The sequence below is a fragment of the Chenopodium quinoa genome, unplaced genomic scaffold (assembly GCF_001683475.1).
Source record: "Chenopodium quinoa cultivar QQ74 unplaced genomic scaffold, ASM168347v1, whole genome shotgun sequence".
Lineage (NCBI taxonomy): Eukaryota > Viridiplantae > Streptophyta > Magnoliopsida > Caryophyllales > Amaranthaceae > Chenopodium > Chenopodium quinoa.
This window is the reverse complement of record NW_018742770.1, coordinates 1,731,586-1,748,629: the sequence shown is the minus strand read 5'-3', so window position 1 is coordinate 1,748,629 and position 17,044 is coordinate 1,731,586. Positions and strand designations below refer to the sequence as shown.

Below are 17,044 nucleotides of genomic sequence, written 5' to 3'. Positions count from 1 at the left end.
TTAAGAGGGTTTAATGGATCAGACACGTACTCGCTAGTTTGATTGGGTGTGGTTTGGAATCTTTTTTATGACCTGTACGTCAAATTTTCGTTCATTATAGAGTATCAGACTTGCCATTATTAGTAAGATCAATTAGCCATTACAAATATAAAAATGCTTTAATTGACCATTAATTTTATTCCGTAATTAAATTTGATCCTTGATTTACTTCTCCAATTGATTGCTTTTTTGCCAAGCCTATTTTAAACCTAGCTAGTCCTTATATATTCAAAGTGAAACACATAAAAATGATTTCAGCTCATTCCTAGATTGTGACTTTGTGAGTGACTAAGCGCACATAATTTCACAACTTCATCTTGTTTTTGCTGAAATGAAATTATTTTTTATAGATTCTCTATTAAATTTTTTTAAAACTACTAATTATTACTGAACCGAACTTATCATTACAAAATTTAAATTATTTTTACTTAATATTATATTTAAGGTGAAGTGAACCAGATCTAATACAGAAAATTGTACTACCGAGTAGTACTAAAAAAAGGTTTGTATCCCTCCGACAGTCTAAACCCACGTGATCTAAAAGACTTAAACCTCTTTTTGCTTTTATAATTTTCTCTCCTCTTAACACAGCTGCTAACTTAAGTCTTCTATATAATCTAACTACTTTGCCTCTTATTTTCTTACTCATACCATTTTTTTTTTCTCTGTTATTTGTTTCCTTACCATGAAGCAAACTTCACCCAACTCTTTCTCTCTTCTAATCATACTCATAGTAATCATACTAACATTCACATCTTGTGACAACATCACCGCCGTCGAATTCATCCGATCATCATCATCATCATCATCGAACACATACTTCCCGAGTGGCATAACCTCCACCACTACTACCACTACAACCAACAAAAACCATGTAAACAATATCAAAAACAAAAGCTCGGCCGCCTCGAGGAGCCACCTCGAGGCGGAAGCTCCACCGCCTTCGGACATCCTTAAGGCGGCGATGAAGCCGGAAACGGTGGGGTGGATAAAACATGTTAGGAGAATAATCCATCAAAATCCTGAATTAGCCTTTGAAGAACATAATACAAGTGCTTTTATTAGAGCTGAATTAGATGAACTTAAGATTTCTTACAAGTTTCCTTTGGCTAAGACCGGTATTCGTGCTTGGCTTGGCACTGGTGGACCCCCCTTTGTGGCGCTTCGTGCTGATATGGATGCTTTACCAATACAGGTTAGTTGGTTAATTACTTTTATTTTCACCCTCCTTAATTAATTCTTAGTTCGCAACTAATTACTTGTTGATTTTATCGTAATGTTATCTGTAATCCTGACCAATTATATCGTGACATCGTGAATTATTTTAAAACAGGATAATGGTTAATGACGTCATAAATGTTTTAATGGGGTCCTCACTAGTTGTCACTTTCCTAAAAATAGAAAGTGACATGATAGATACTTAATATGGTCCTAACTTGTCGTTATCTTAATTTATATTTTTTTCAACGTACGAGGGTACGGTACTACAAATGTGTACTTCTATGTTTACCGGTATGGATTATAGGTGTATTTTATTATGTACATAAACCTCGTAGGGATTTACTATGGTAGTGTGTCACACATACATGCATAAAGTTATACTCATTTATTTTGTAAAATTTATTTTAGCATGAGAAATATTGCTTCTCTTTCACATGCAATTATTTCCTTAGAACTCATACCTTCTTTCCTCAGATCTATGTTTAAAAAATGTAATTTAGTTTCTTAATTAGATTAAGAAAAATTGTACTTCATTCCTTAGTTTCTAACGAGTTTTATTATATATGTAAACATCATTATAGAATTAAATCATTAGCTATTGATTTTGAGCCTATAATGGCCATAAACAAATTAAATGGCTAACCTTTGTCCATAAAATTTTGCCCCTTTTCTCCCAGATATTATGACACGAGCAAAATTGTAGCAGTGGCTCTGATTTACTATTCTTTGGGTCCCATGCAATTAAAAATTAAGTAAAAAGACAGAAAATTTACCAGAAAAAGTTGCATTAGGGTGACCCCATTAAACCTCAAAACCAAACAGGATTTAACTTCAATTTTGGAAATTCGATTTCTTATATGAATGGTCATAATGCAGGGTCTGTTCTTTTCAGCTTATTTTCCGTTTAGTTTAATTTAATTTAGTTTAGTTTTTAATTTCCTTCGCTCATAAAATATTCAGTTCTGTTCAGCTTAGTAAATGAGAATAGACCCTAAACTCAATCGATATTGTTAATTCCTATACAAATAATCAAAATATGTGACAACGTAAAATAATATGATGGTTATATTAAATCTTTCTAACCAAGTACAGGATAATAATTTAATTATCGTTTTAATCGAGGATTAATAATTAATGAAAATGAAAAGGGAGATGATACTATACTATGAGCATACCTCATTCTTGTTTTGGATTAAGGTCTTAATTAAAAGAACCTTACATACACTTCTAGTAACTAACAGAATCTAACTTTAAAACTTAGGGGTCCATGAAATATTAGTTTATATAAATATCAGTGATCTGTAATAGGTTTCATTAAATTCAAATCAAAGAATAATATAAAGTGGGACGACCATAGATGTTTAATGAAACAAGTTTTCTGTTTATAAATTATAAAATATTAGCGTTGTTGTTGACTTATTATCTAATGATTAAGTTGGGTGTACTAATAGCATCTTCAATGTTTGTGATCTACTTGACGGTAAAATTATCATTTTAAGTTGCTTTTTGCTTAGAAAATGTTAAAGTGTTACGAGTACTACACTAGTACACTTTGTAAAAGTAGAATTACAACTGGTTTAGTGAATTTGGTTATTTATTTATATATTTGAGTATATATATAGTTATGAATAAAAAACTTTCACCCCCTCCATTCTTAGAAAATCTTCCTATAGTATATATATTAATTGCATTATGCAATATTATCTTTGATCATAAAATAAATTGAACTTTGCATAAGAGAGATGAACAGTACAGTGAGTGTATATGAAATTTATATTAAACCGAATCAAACAAAATTCAAAACTATGTACTTTTTTTTTAATAATATTTATATTTTTTTGACGGGTTCAAAATCATGTACTTAGTATTTCTAGTTATAAGTTATAACATAGAAATTACTAATTATGATTGAATTGAAGTTTCAAACTTTAATTTCACCAAGATAAATAATGGCAGAGTATACAAACTAGATAGTGTCAAACTATTAAAAAAAAAAAAACTTAATTAGACTTATAGATTAAGGTCTTATTTTATTCACCTTATTTTCACTTATTTTAAAGAATATAAGCTCAAATGGAATTAATTAACTGATAAGAAATAAATATTCCAAATCAGAGTTCATATAAGGAAATTCTGATTTTACCAGGCCACCAAAAATTAAACCGATATTGGCTTTTACCAACTATTTTTTATTGTATTTTATTTTACCATCACAAAAACCAAATATTGTTTTCCATCACCTGCCTTTTTTTTTTTTTTTAAATTATTTTATTTTCGTGTTAAAAACATGATCTCTTGAGATTTTGAGGGTCATTATTTAGGCCCAATACAAGGTCAAATTTGACAAAAAGTTATAGAAAACTCCCTGTTTTGCGTGTTTTACGCAAATTGAGGTATTTTTAATTAAGCAAAATGAGGCACTTTCGATAATTTTTTTTTTGTCAATTTTAACCTCAAATCGGTTCCTTTAGAACCAAAATAACTCTCAAAACCTCTAGAGTTTGTGGCACGACAATTGAAAAATAAAATTAAACTGTTACATTTAACGGTTTTCCTGATAGCTGGTGGTGAAAACCAAATTTTAGATTTTTTTTTTGTGGTGGGAAAAAAAATGTAGGTGGTAAAAGACAATATCAAGTTGTTGGTGATAAAAATTAAAATTTCCTTTATATAATTACCAATTAAAGTTTAATTTTACAACTTAAATTAGATTATGTGTTAAGATAAGTAATAATCAAGAAGTTCTCGTCAAACGATTTTTTTTAAAAAAAAGGATCTTGCTAACAAACACCCCCGGGGCGTTGGATAAGTATTTAAAATATTGCTTAAAATGGTATTAATTTGGGAAATCATGACAAAATCACGCGACAATCGTTGTAATTAATGTTCATTTTAATTTAATCAATCTACTTTTAGTTAACTTATCCAACGCTCCTGGAACGTTCGTTAGCTTTTTCCAAAAAAAAAATCAAGAGAATCGAATGTTCATTAACTCAAAACTCGTACAGCTAGTATCAGTTTGTGATCATTTTATACATTATAAAAAACAAAAACTTATTTGTGTAATTAATTAAGAGAAAAATGATACATACTATCTTAAAAAATAATGCATATACACAAACTTAATTAAAGCGGCAAGGGCCTGTTCTGTTCACCTTATTTTCATTTATTTCAGATGTAATAAGTTCAGATAAGTGTAGTTAAGTTCTAATAACTTCAGATAAGTTCTGATAAGAGTTATCCAAATCCAAATTACAATAAAATACTTTCTCCGTTCTTTATTACTTGACCCGCTTTGACTTTTACACTATTCACCACCCCTCCTTTGACCGTCTTTTGTGAATAATATGTAAGGAAAAATATATTCATGTATGATTTTTTTGGATTCGTCTCAATAAGTACTATCATAATATATAACTTTTATAATTTTTACTTATGGAGAATTTAAGTTATTGATCGTTAAAGTTTTGCATTGGCAAGCGTGATAAAAGAAACAGGTCAAGTAAAAAAGAACAGAGGAAGTAAGTTTTAATTTAATAAGATCTAATGAGTTCATATAAGTTGAGATAAGTAAAAATCAGGTGAATAGAACGTACACGTATAATAACTCATATATTAATGACATTGATGGACTAATGACATTGATTGACACATGCTTTGTCATTCTCTACTAAGCAGTACAAACTAGGATACATATTTAATGTGCATCATCAAAGCTCGCTACAATCATAGTAAGTTAGATAAGATAGGCTAAAAAAAAAAAAAAGTTATGATAAGGGTTGTTGAAATTAAATTACAAGTAAAGTAAATTTTAATAAGATGTTATACTTATAAGTTTAGATAAGTTCATATCAGTGATAATATGGTGTATCAAACACAATATGAATTTACTAGCATAATAGTCCATTAGTCCTCTATGAGATGTTAGATTAATATTATGTTGGTGTGCAACAAGTAGACTCATAAACATATTTTGTGGTGCATAATGTCTTTTTGAAATGTAACTTTGACCATATTTTATTAATCAATATTACCAATTTAGCCGTCTTTGGGCTAAAATTGATGTATGTAACATAATATACATTTTTTTTAATATAAAATCAAAGATACTATTAATATTTCAAGTTGCATATTAAAGCTAGCTAAATGTTGCAATGAAACATAGAAGATAAATTTAGAATGTAGTATTTATATTTAGAAAATGTAGGGACAAATTTACAAACCTAAAAAGTAGAAAGTACTAAAAAGTAAAATTCTATAGGCAGTGGAAGAAGTCCCGAATAGGAAACCATTAGTTTATATTTAGATCACATGGGCATGACCATGATGTTTTGTCTCCTTTTATGAATCAAACAATTAAGCGATCGGACTTTGCTATCCAAAATATTGAGATGTTATAATTCTTTATTTAAAAAAAGGTATTGATCTTTACAACTCATTTTTGTCTATTTTGATTTTTGAATTTTGTGATTCGCAATCGTGATTGTAAATTTTAGAAAATGTGACAACAATTAAAGAAAAAAGTAGCTAGTGCATGTCATGAGCATATGCAGAGAGTATGTATATATGATGAATTGATGATTGTGTAAAATTAGGAATATGTAATAAGTTTATTATTCTGTTATCAAAATCCTTGGTTTTATACATCTAAAATTAGCTTTTATTTATTCAGGAGGTATAAGTGCATCATTTTTACCGTTATCAAAGACAAATTTAAAGTCATGTAAATTTAAATACAATTTTCAATAGGCCAGAATCGGATATAAAATTTAAAATTTAAAGACAAATGAGAATAAGTGAATTATTTGAAGATTGGATGTGTCATGTGTCATAATTTTGTGAGTGTGACCATTTTGGTAGGTTAAAGGATTCCTCAAAGCAATAGTTTGATGTGATAAAGTGATATTACTGATATATAATCAATGCTTTTAATAAAGTGTAACATTCAAATTGTTATTATTAATTTGATAATGTGGTCACAAACCTTGGAATAAGTCCTAACACTAATAATTTTGTTCTAGACATCTCACTACATTATATGACTGCAGGAAGCTGTAGAATGGGAGTACAAGAGCAAAAACGATGGCATAATGCACGCTTGTGGCCATGATGCTCATGTTGCCATGGTCCTTGGCGCGGCCAAAATACTTAAATCTCGTGAACATCTTCTCAAGGTAGTATGTACTCTAGTCGTTTCTGTGTTAATTTAGTTACATTGCATTCATTATTCTATAATGGCGGAAAAAAGTTGTCACATCATATTTTAGAAAGATTGCATTCATTCTGCAAGATTGTACGTGCCATGTCTTTGGTTATCAACTTATCATCGAATGTGACATAATGCCATAATGGTGGTCCGAAAGAGTAATACGTACATTTAAATTCATTATCGGACTCCTTACCAAGTATAGCCTAATACATACTTGTCCAGTCTATATCAATGTCACTTTGATTATTTGCTGTAATGCATGAAAATGGGTTGGGGCTAGAAATTCTTCTTTCATTCATTGCTCATTTTAAGTTCCAAATCTTTAAGCATGTGCAATGAATATACCAAGTATTTATTTGTTTGGCTTTTGAGCTCATTAAAAGCCATCAATAGAGAAATAATTGGGAAAACATAGATCTCTTTAGAGTGATTTGGTTGATGTTAACAAAAGTTTAACATTCAATGTTTAGGAGAATGATACATAACTAGTTGGTAGCCAATAACATCATCCTCTTTTTTTTCCTCTCCTTCTGTCTTAACTTCTAAATGTTCTTATTCTTTTACTCACACTAATGTGGTTCTCCTATATGCCATGTAAATATATGTTACGACATAAAATGTTACTTTCAAATCACAGTATATCCAACAAAAAAATATATCACAGTTTTAATTGGGGTGATAACGATCTGAGACAATTCCGTGTGTCACGAGTTCTAACCTATATGAAATCTTTCAAATTATGATATTCATAATACAAAGTGATGCAAACCTAGTGTTGAAGTGATGACGTTTTCCAACCAAAGAAAAAAATGACCATCAAAAGTGGTCCTATTGATCGATGTGATTCAACTTGCACCTTATAATAAAATCAACAACATTCCAAAAATTCCAACTAATATGAATGCAACACTCACAATCATATATGGACAACCTTGAATATAAATTGATTATGTTGGTTTCATACTAAAGGAAATCAATTATTATTTGCTATGTATTTCTGTTTTAATCTATATCATGGACATTGAATTTTGCTCTTATCTTGCTCCACATATACATGCATTACTACTTCATTCCTATTTGTGGTTCATTTCTGGTTTCTCACGGCTGTTGAAAATGACTACTTCTTGTGGATATGACACAACTTTCTAATTTTTATGTCGATACGTCTCTTATCTAATTCCCTTCAAATATAGTAAGTATAATATTATTGTCTTTTCAAACCAGTCACATGTTCTCGTCTGATTGTAATAATTATATTTGTAAAATGATGCATGTATTTCGAATTACAGAGTCAAAAAAAGAAAAGGGTATATTTATCAACACTAATCTAAACTTATGCGAACAATATCTCTTTGAGGATCAAACTAAAAATTCCATTTGCCTTTAATGCAATTGTTATGTTTTTCTTAGGCTAGGTGATGATGTACATTGGTCTAAAGTTGTTGGGGAAAATATGATAAACTTATCATAATGACTAGATTAAGGATTAAGAATCATATTCTATATGTTTTGGGGTTTCAAATGAATGGCATATTGACATGTATTATTCTCTAAGATATTATTTATGGTAAAATATATAAGCTTAATTGAGGTGCATGTATGTTTATTACACACACTTTTATCATTAATTAAAAGATAATTTGTATATGTTGTTTGGATTCATTGAAACAGACAATTTATATGTTACAAAAAATATGGTTTGTTATTGTCTTTCAGTGTCAGTGATGCTTAATTGATTGCTATTTGTACAAAAATGATTACGACTTATAAGAGAATCTTTCAATTAAATATATGGCCTCATGATAGTCATGAACAAATAGTGTCCAAAACTCAAGGTTAAGTATTGAAAAAAAAAATTGATCTTTTGTTTGAAGTTGTTTTTTGTCGCAGGAGATACAATTGCCGATTATGTAGATTGATGAAGTGCCTCAATTGGCTTTGATACTACTCCATTATATTTGTTCTAACTCAATTATATTACAATGCTTTTTACTTTGATGGAGCTTGATTTAAAATAATAGAATCGGTTCAATTTCCGCCACCAATTTTAAATTATTCTTTAAATTATAAAGTTCTAGCCTTGATTGGGAGATACTGATGTCAGTGATTTGAGTTGTTTACAATTCATCAAATACAAGACTTTGTTTACAACTCTCTTGGACTACTCTCTTAGTTTTAAACTTGTATTATTGAACCAATTTCAATTGATTTTGCTCATAATAATTTGATAGAATGCAAATAATTTTACATTTAGACGTTAATGATAATCAATTGCTAATTTTGATGTTACCTTAACATACAGGGAACGGTAATCCTCCTATTTCAGCCAGCAGAGGAGAAAGGGAACGGAGCGAAACAGATGATAGCAGAAGGTGCCATAGAAGATGTTGAAGCCATCTTTGGAGTTCATGTTTCCCATAATTATCCTTCAGGAACCATTTACTCGAGAAGTGGTCCATTGCTCGCTGGTTGTGGCTTTTTTAGGGCTGTGATCAGTGCTAACCGTAGTTCCGGTGGTGGCCATCAGGTTCACCGTTCTGACACTATCTTGGCTGCTTCAGCTGCAGTAATCAGCCTGCAAGGCATTGTTTCTCGGGAAGCAAATCCTTTGGATTCTCAGGTTGTCTCAGTAACTTGGGTTGATGGTGGAAACCAATTTAGTTTTGTGCCTGAAGACATTGTCATTGCTGGGACTTTCCGCGCATTCTCTGATATGCAGAAGCTCCTACGCAGAATAGAAGAGGTACATTTTTTTCACCTTCTGTCGCGATAGTAATGAACATTCTCTTGACAGTTTAATTGACATTACTCTGTATGTTACTTGTAGGTGATTAAGGAGCAAGTGAAAGTGTATAGATGCTCAGCGACATTGGACTTCTTCGAGAAAGAATATACAATCTACCCTCCAACAGTGAATGACAATCGTATGCACGAACATGTAAAGAAGGTGGCCATAGATTTACTTGGATCGGAGAACTTTGGAATTGCACCTCCAATAATGGGAGCAGAGGATTTCTCATTCTTCTCTAAAGAGATCCCTGCTGCATTTTACTACATTGGTATAAGGAACGAGGAAGTAGGATCAACACACACGGTACATTCACCTCGTTTCATCCTCGATGAAGATATGCTCCCTATAGGTGCTGCAACACATGCCTCCATTGCTGAAAGATACTTGAATGAAAATTAATGATGCAGATTAATCCCCAAAATATTATAGTAAATATTGAGATCTTAGAAGCTAGATTAAATCTCAATCTTTTTTTAACGTAACCCTTTTTTAGGTAATTATTGTTTTTGTCTCCAAAGTTTCTCTTCTTAGTTGGAGGTATTCTGGTACAAAGTTTACCTTTAGAAATGTAGGGTTATGTTTAGTAGCCATCATTTATAAGTTTATTTTTGTCATTGTATTTATTTTAAATGCATGAAATATATTATAACTACTGTATTATCATGTTTGATGTTTTAGGTAGCAAATTATGCAATAATAGTACTCCGTAGTCTTTACTAAGAAGTACTTATATACAAGTAACACAACTATAGTCGTAGGATATTAAGGGGTCGAGGGGGATCACTATTAAAACCAGGAGCCGGGTGCATGGAGTTAGCGCAATCAACTTGCCATCCTACAGTCACAAGCATAAATACTTCACTAGTTTGAGAATTGACAAAGTTTAGCTAACCCTTTTGTTAAGGGTGGTGCCCTGGTAGTAGTGTGAGTTATTAAACATTGCCAACAGAGTTCACAAAATTTAGCTAAAATGCCTACCAGAACCTTTAACTATTATTGCCATAAGACATCTACAAATAGTGGGAAGGGGCTGATGAAAGCCCCTGCAGTCCAATGTTAGTAATGTAATGTGTAGAGACTCTCCTTAACTTTTATCTAATTTCCCGAATATGCTTACTGAGGACCCTGTAAGCCTGATAAAAACTAGCTACATAAACTCATACAACAACAACGGAGAATAAATCTTGGGAACATACCCCTGCGTTGCCCCTATTAATTTAACTGCAATTTACACTGCCCGTCTCCAATTGTATGGTCCATGGTGAGCTACAAAGGGATTCATCTCTTCTCTCCGCATAAACATCTTGCAGCTTGTAAGGCAAAATATGTAAGAATGATGTCAGCACCAGCCCGACGGAGACACATAAGCGATTCTAGCATGACCTTCTCCTCATCAATCATCTTGAGAACCCCACCTGCCTTTATCATGGAGTACTCACCAGAAACCTAGCACCAGGAAGGAGAAAAAAAATTAATTAATTTGACCAGAAAAGGCAGGATACTACATCAAGCTCCAGCAGAGTAGTTCAATTGTCATTATATTAATTGAAGTGAAGAAAACTTGAAAATTTGATTCAAGAGCCCAAGAGTGCTTGGTTATTGCCAGGATTTAGATTTAAATAGGTTAAGCTAAGGCTTTGATTTCTTAACCTCAAAGTCTCAAACATGTAAGTTTAAAGATTTGCTTCAGATAAGTTTCAACATAAGCTCATATGGGCTACCTAAGCTCAGTTCAAAAGTAAATAAGTTCAGGTAAGTTCCAACTAGTTCAAAAAAGATTATTTTAGGTGATGCCTATTCCCTCTTTCTAGATAACAAAGGCCAGTGTCACCTGCATTCTGGTGCAGTAATTGTTCCAAACCTTCCTCAAAAAAAACAAAAAAAAAAAAAAAAAAAAAAAAAGTTTCCAAATCCTGTAGCGCAGGTTAAAAAAGGACAGAGGAAGTCCTAAGTACCTGATATGCTGCAATAGGCAGAGCAGAATTATCCCGAAGAAGCCTGATAATATCCAAGTACGGAAGTCCAGGCTTTACCTATAAGCCAAAACCAAGAAATCATTGATTTCACTGAGCAAATGAGCAAGCACCAGAAATCATTGATATCTAGCCTACTAAGAAACTAACCAATAGGATATCAGCTCCTTCTGACTCATCTTCTTGAGTTTCAATTAAAGCCTCTCTATAATTTGCTGGGTTCATTTGATATCTTTTAATTCCATCCGACAAGATCAGAAGAGAAACAATCAGGCATGACTTTTAAAATGTAAACTCAAGTTTATCAAAAGAGAAAATCCAAAAGCATACATACGTTTTCTTGTCCCCAAAGCGTGGATTAGAGTCAAGAGCTTCTCGGAATGGACCATAGAATGAACTTGCATACCTAAGTAAAAAGAATAGTTATCAAAAAAAATGTCAGAGCTTGGAAGCCAACCGAAACCAATTATGAGTAAATAATTTGTTTTTACAGACGACAATGTTAAGAAAGAAAATCTGCTTATAAACATACATTCAACTTTCTGCAAGTGATAAGAAAAGGCATACTTCTATGTTCTATCAGGTAAGTAAATTACTTTCCTTCAACAAAAAAAAAAGGCAAGTAAATTACTTTGCTGTATAGGACATGATCGAAACATGAGAAAATCCTTCTCCATCAAGTGCTGCACGAATTGCACCTACACGACCATCCATCATATCACTAGGACTGACAACATCTGCTCCTGCACGGGCCTATACAATAGGATTATCCCACAATGTTAAAAAGAAGAGATATAGAGTTTTTTTTTTTAAAAAAAAAAAAAATTTATAAAAAAGAACTCTCCTAGTAGAAGCCATGGCAGAAAATAATGAAAAATGTCAAAAGATTATAACAAACCCAATTTAAGCTTTACGGAATATTAATAATAATTATTAAAACCTAACACATTTAATACCTGCTTATCCATGTAATTCTCAGTGATCATTCACTTATCACAAGCTGACAATAAGAACAAACCTAGAGTTTTATTGACTCATTAGTAAAATGGGAAGGCAGACACTAAATGGAACTCCTCAAACAGTCAAACCTAGGTATAGTGGAGAAATTTTCAGCAACTCAATTATTGAAAGAAAGTTGTAGCATGTCCTAAAGATCATATTAGGAAAAAATTTTAACAGCTTAGACTTAAATTCATGAGAACTAATATACTAAAACTTTCAACAGACGTAAGTTAAAATCAGCATTACCTGGGCAACAGCTTGTTTGCATAATTGGTGCACTGTCTCATCATTCATAATTACACCTGCAAAGCATTAGATATGATACAATTACTTTATCAAACAATAGACTGCCACACAAATTTTAATAATTTAGCAAATACAACCATCCAGAATTATCATCCTTAGCCTCACATACCATCTTCTCTAACAATACCATCATGTCCATCTGAAGAATATGGATCTAAGGCAACATCCGTGTAAATTATCTGCCAAAATTATATTGTTGTCAGAGAAAAATAATGGAGGCACCTCAATGTATAACTGATATATAGTATCTGTACTACACTTACAAGATCAGGAAATTTGTCCTTCAGCATTCGTATGGTCCGGGGCACTAAACCGTTATCATTGTATGCCTCGTCGCCTGTGGGTGACTATAAATATATATGGTACTTCGTCATTGCTTGCAGCAGATGATTGACATAAGCAGAAGGGAAGTCACAGAGATGTAAAACAAGTGAATTACCTTCAAAGCATCTGGGACTTTTGGAAAGAGCACAATGCTGTTAACACCGACATCACGGGCTTTTGCTACCTGTGGACAATGCAAGCATATTGTGAAAGACTGTTGTAAGGCACTGACGCTATGAACTGACAAGTCTATAGATCTAGTTTGACTACGGAACTGGTAGGTATTTCACAGGATTCCAACAAGCCCAAACATTCAAAGCCCTTGTGACGATGAAGTATAAACAAATTAGATCAAAAATCTATATCTAAATTATATTAATATTTCTAGAGAATATAAACTGCAAGTTTGGAATATCTATAGGAGAATATCCATACTATACATAAGGGAATTATTATGAAAAGCTTTCAATGTTGATCCCCTTAATCACCAGAAAATGTCAACGGATAGCTTGGAATGTCTTCAAGATTCATTTTCTTCTAACTTAGATAGTTCTCATCCTTGATTAAAATTGGCTTTTCCCAAATTTTATAGGCGCCTATATAAGCCATATAGCATTAAAAAAGCAACTTATGCATCAATATAACTCAACAATTTATAAGAAAATCACAGTCAACAAAGCATTTTGAAACCTATGTTCTTTCTTAAGACCACTTTTTTTGGGGTGAATTGGTTGTGTAGAGGGAGTTTTTGAACCAGCATATATAAAAAGAGTAGAGAATAAGTCATTCCTGTGTTTGGGGGATTCAATAAGGTCAACAAGACTTGGTCGAGTACATTGGGTATAGATTCATTGTAAGGAAGGGGGAGAATTAATGTTCGTATAAGATAAACTAGCCCTCCTTTTGAGAAGCTACAGAAACAAAGTGGATGAAGTCCCTCCTGCCCTATTGGAAAGGTAAGGGTCTCTGAAACCACCAACCACCACAATCATTAGAATACCGAATTATAGCGATCCGTTTCTATGTTTGCACACCACCACCTCTGGCTTAAATTTCAAGAAAAACACCAATTGTCTGGCTTCATATCCCACAGCTACAGAAATAACTAAATGTGAAAGCTGTTATGGATAATATCGAGTGAGTTTCAAATGTAGATAGGTTCATCCCTAGCAGCTGCTAACATAACGAGAAACTCATTCAAAAAAATTTATCCCACAAATGAGCAGCAGCTCATATTGACTCACACATCATCAAGTTTACATGAAACTCTATTAAAAAGTAGTTGGTCATCAACACCTCAATAGTCTCACTAAATTATCATGATCTTAGTTCCTGGATGGAAAGTTTTGCAGATCAATCCATTGACCTTACATAGTCAATATCGAGGCAACGAATTGCATATCATTGACCATTCCGCAATGATGCCCAAGAAATAATCAAGCTCCTGCCAATTTGTCTAAAACATAGCCATTGAATGCATCATTATGGTGTAAAACAGTTGAATTACATTGTTATGATGTATAATACTTGAAGTGTATCATATTTAGGTCTAGATTTACATTTGAACTCATATATTTTCAGCAGAAGAATGACGTATGTTAGTTGAGACAAGGGTTAACAACGTAGACATGATAAAAGTCATAAAACAGCAGTTACAATGCATATGTCCAGCAGAAGTGTGCTACAGATATCAAATAGAATGCAGTTTTCAAAGATAATCTACCTTAATCAAGTCAACAAAATAAACATCTTCAGGAAATTAAGATTAGCTACCTCTTCTATAAGGCCATGTCTCCATCCAAGTCTATAACATCCAGGCATTGCTCCAATAGGCGTATCCTCTTCTCCTGAAAGTCCAAATAATATACCCATTTGAGAATCCAAGTTAAAAGAGGATTTATGTTAGATAAGTAAGAATTATTTAGCCACATGTACTAACCCTCATGAATAAACAATGGGTAAACCAGATTGGCAGGGGATAATTGTGTCTCTTGAAATGCTGCTCTAAATGCAGGTGATCTCCTATTACGACGAGGACGCCGACCTAGAGACTGGTGTACAAAGGGAAGAGTTAATCAAAGCCATCTTATTGCAATAAGAAATACAATACTAAATACGTAATACATAAACCATATAAGTAAACACCAATTTGAATATGATAAAGCAAGTAATTAGTACAGACTGGCACAATCACTAAACTAAAGTACAATACAAGGATGATTACTCATCCTTAATGATCACACTATTGTATCAAATTAATACAAACCAAACCAATTAGAGCATATTCTACTCTAACACGAAACAAAAGATGGTGGCCTAAAGTCATCATATTTCAGAACAAGACATTGATCAAAGCCAATTAGAGACAGCTGAGGCTTAGATGAGCTCGCCGCATTGCCATGGCTTAGTTTTGAAGTACAGCACATTTCTGTTGAATACCTCTACTTCTTCCATAATGCACATGGATAAATAATACGTAGTACAAATTACCTATGCTTCTAATCATAATGCTATTGCTATGAATTGCTGAGTTGCTGCAACAACACCCTACAAATTTCCCATCAAATAACAAGTCCTTCAATGCTCCTTCAATCACAATAACCAGCAAACACACAATTACAGTAATATAATCACCAGCAAGACAATTAAAAACAGAAATAGCAAAAGTTTCCTTTTTGAAAAGTCAATCTATTTCGCGATTCTCTATCTCTCTCCTCATCACACGAGTCCCTATTTATATATCTCTCCTTAAAAAACCTTGCATCCTCGACATTGCAATAATTAAAGAACGGAAGAAGTAAAAAGAAAACTCACAAGGGGAGAGATAGAAGGTGTGCCAGAAGGTGCTTTAGGGGAGGGAGGAACAGGAGGAGCAGCAGGCGCATTCCCAGCAACAACAGCAGCTTCACATTCTTCAATACTCAACCCTGTCTTCTGCTCAGTCAAATTCTCTCTCTTCTCGCTCGCTTTCACCACTAATGGCGAAGGGAATTTCCGGGCAAAATTCCCAAAATCAGAAACTTGGGTCTTCGCAAAATTAAACCCTAAATTTGAACAAAAACCCAAATTTCTCTGCGAATTATTGAAACCCTTGATTGATCCAGCATTACAGGGGATGTTATTGTTCACAAATGTCGATGCCATCAAATCAAAATTTTCTTCCAAGCCCTTTACAACAAAATAAGATATTAATTCAATTTAGGGTTTTAGAATTGGGATTCATAGCTACAATTCACAGAAATGAAGAACAATTCGAATGGAAAAATGGTGAGAAAAGCCAAAAAAAAAATGAAAATTTAAAGCTTAAATATATTGAAGAGGAGAGAGAAAATACCAGAGAATGAAAGGATTAGAAGTTTGGAGTTGGTGAAAGAGGAGAGAGAAAATGGAAATTGGGGTAAATTATTGTTGTTATCTGGATAATCAGATGAAGATTGAAGATCGTCGAATAAGAGAAGAGAGAGCAATGGTGAATTGGTGATAAACTGATAATTGATTTTTATGTTATGTTTGCAACTACCTACCTTTTTACAGTTTTATTTTACTACCAGCTGATTTGGATCAAATACGACTATTTTTTAACCCCGTTTTAAGTTACATAATCAGATCGGATATAACTTTTAGATTGTGTTTTTGACTCAAACTTATTACGAACTTACCAAGCATTTCCAACTAAGAGACACAGAGGTTGTTTATTTCAGTTTAGTTAAATTTTATTTCAGTTCAATTTAGCTTCAATAAGTTCAGTCCAATTCAATTTCTAATTTCTTATTCTCATAAACAATTCAATTTAGTTCAGTTTAGCTCTAATCAGTTCAGTATATCAAAACATATCCACAGTCAAACTTAATTGTTGAAAGGTGAATTAAGCAAAGCACCAAACCCAAATGTTTATAACAGATTGGTTAGGGATAAACCACGCACTATTAGCAAATTGGTATAGGGAATAGAACGAATAAAAGAATAAGTTGAATCAAATGACACATTTTAGTGATTAAAGTTAAACTTTAACTACCACTTTAATGACACATTTTAATGATTGAAGTTAACTTTAATTACAACACATTTTATAACAATAAAGTTATATTAAAAAAGAATTATTTGTGTTTATATATCTTAAAATGATTAAGGAAGAAATACATTTTAGTTAGTTAAGGTTATATTAAGGGCATGTTCTCA

General features: G+C 32.4%; 2 protein-coding genes across 3 annotated transcripts; one reads left to right on the top strand and one right to left on the bottom strand.

Moving 5' to 3' along the window:
• Positions 1-594: 594 nt before the first annotated feature.
• Positions 595-9,874, top strand: LOC110724611 (IAA-amino acid hydrolase ILR1-like 6). The gene is made up of 4 exons (XM_021904032.1): positions 595-1,234; positions 6,309-6,434; positions 8,772-9,212; positions 9,297-9,874. Exons 1-4 carry the CDS (start codon positions 725-727, stop codon positions 9,657-9,659), a joined length of 1,440 nt encoding a protein of 479 aa, XP_021759724.1. The 5' UTR covers positions 595-724; the 3' UTR covers positions 9,660-9,874.
• Positions 9,875-10,220: 346 nt separating this feature from the next.
• On the bottom strand, positions 10,221-16,374 carry LOC110724612 (delta-aminolevulinic acid dehydratase, chloroplastic). Of its 2 annotated transcripts, XM_021904033.1 has the most exons (13): positions 16,200-16,374; positions 15,680-16,033; positions 14,805-14,916; positions 14,639-14,712; positions 12,981-13,049; positions 12,805-12,888; positions 12,651-12,720; positions 12,482-12,537; positions 11,865-11,986; positions 11,568-11,639; positions 11,384-11,465; positions 11,216-11,293; positions 10,221-10,706 (listed from the first exon to the last, which is right to left on the bottom strand). In XM_021904033.1, exons 2-13 carry the CDS (start codon positions 16,007-16,009, stop codon positions 10,539-10,541), a joined length of 1,317 nt encoding a protein of 438 aa, XP_021759725.1. In that variant the 5' UTR covers positions 16,010-16,033; positions 16,200-16,374; the 3' UTR covers positions 10,221-10,538. The 2 variants fall into 2 exon arrangements, with proteins under 2 accessions (XP_021759725.1, XP_021759726.1); XM_021904034.1 differs by lacking the exon at positions 16,200-16,374 and having other exon boundaries at positions 15,680-16,190.
• Positions 16,375-17,044: the final 670 nt, after the last annotated feature.

What these genes read in the sequence shown, in the direction of transcription:
- LOC110724611 (XM_021904032.1), top strand. Translation starts at nt 725, where the DNA reads ATGAAGCAAACTTCACCCAACTCTTTCTCTCTTCTAATCATACTCATA. An exon ending in TGGATGCTTTACCAATACAG is followed by an intron (nt 1,235 to 6,308) that starts GTTAGTTGGTTA and finishes ATATGACTGCAG; the next exon opens with GAAGCTGTAGAATGGGAGTA. An exon ending in TCCTACGCAGAATAGAAGAG is followed by an intron (nt 9,213 to 9,296) that starts GTACATTTTTTT and finishes TGTTACTTGTAG; the next exon opens with GTGATTAAGGAGCAAGTGAA.
- LOC110724612 (XM_021904033.1), bottom strand. Translation starts at nt 16,009, where the DNA reads ATGGCATCGACATTTGTGAACAATAACATCCCCTGTAATGCTGGATCA. An exon ending in CCCATTGTTTATTCATGAGG is followed by an intron (nt 14,713 to 14,804) that starts GTTAGTACATGT and finishes TTGGACTTTCAG; the next exon opens with GAGAAGAGGATACGCCTATT. An exon ending in GCAAACAAGCTGTTGCCCAG is followed by an intron (nt 11,987 to 12,481) that starts GTAATGCTGATT and finishes CCTATTGTATAG; the next exon opens with GCCCGTGCAGGAGCAGATGT.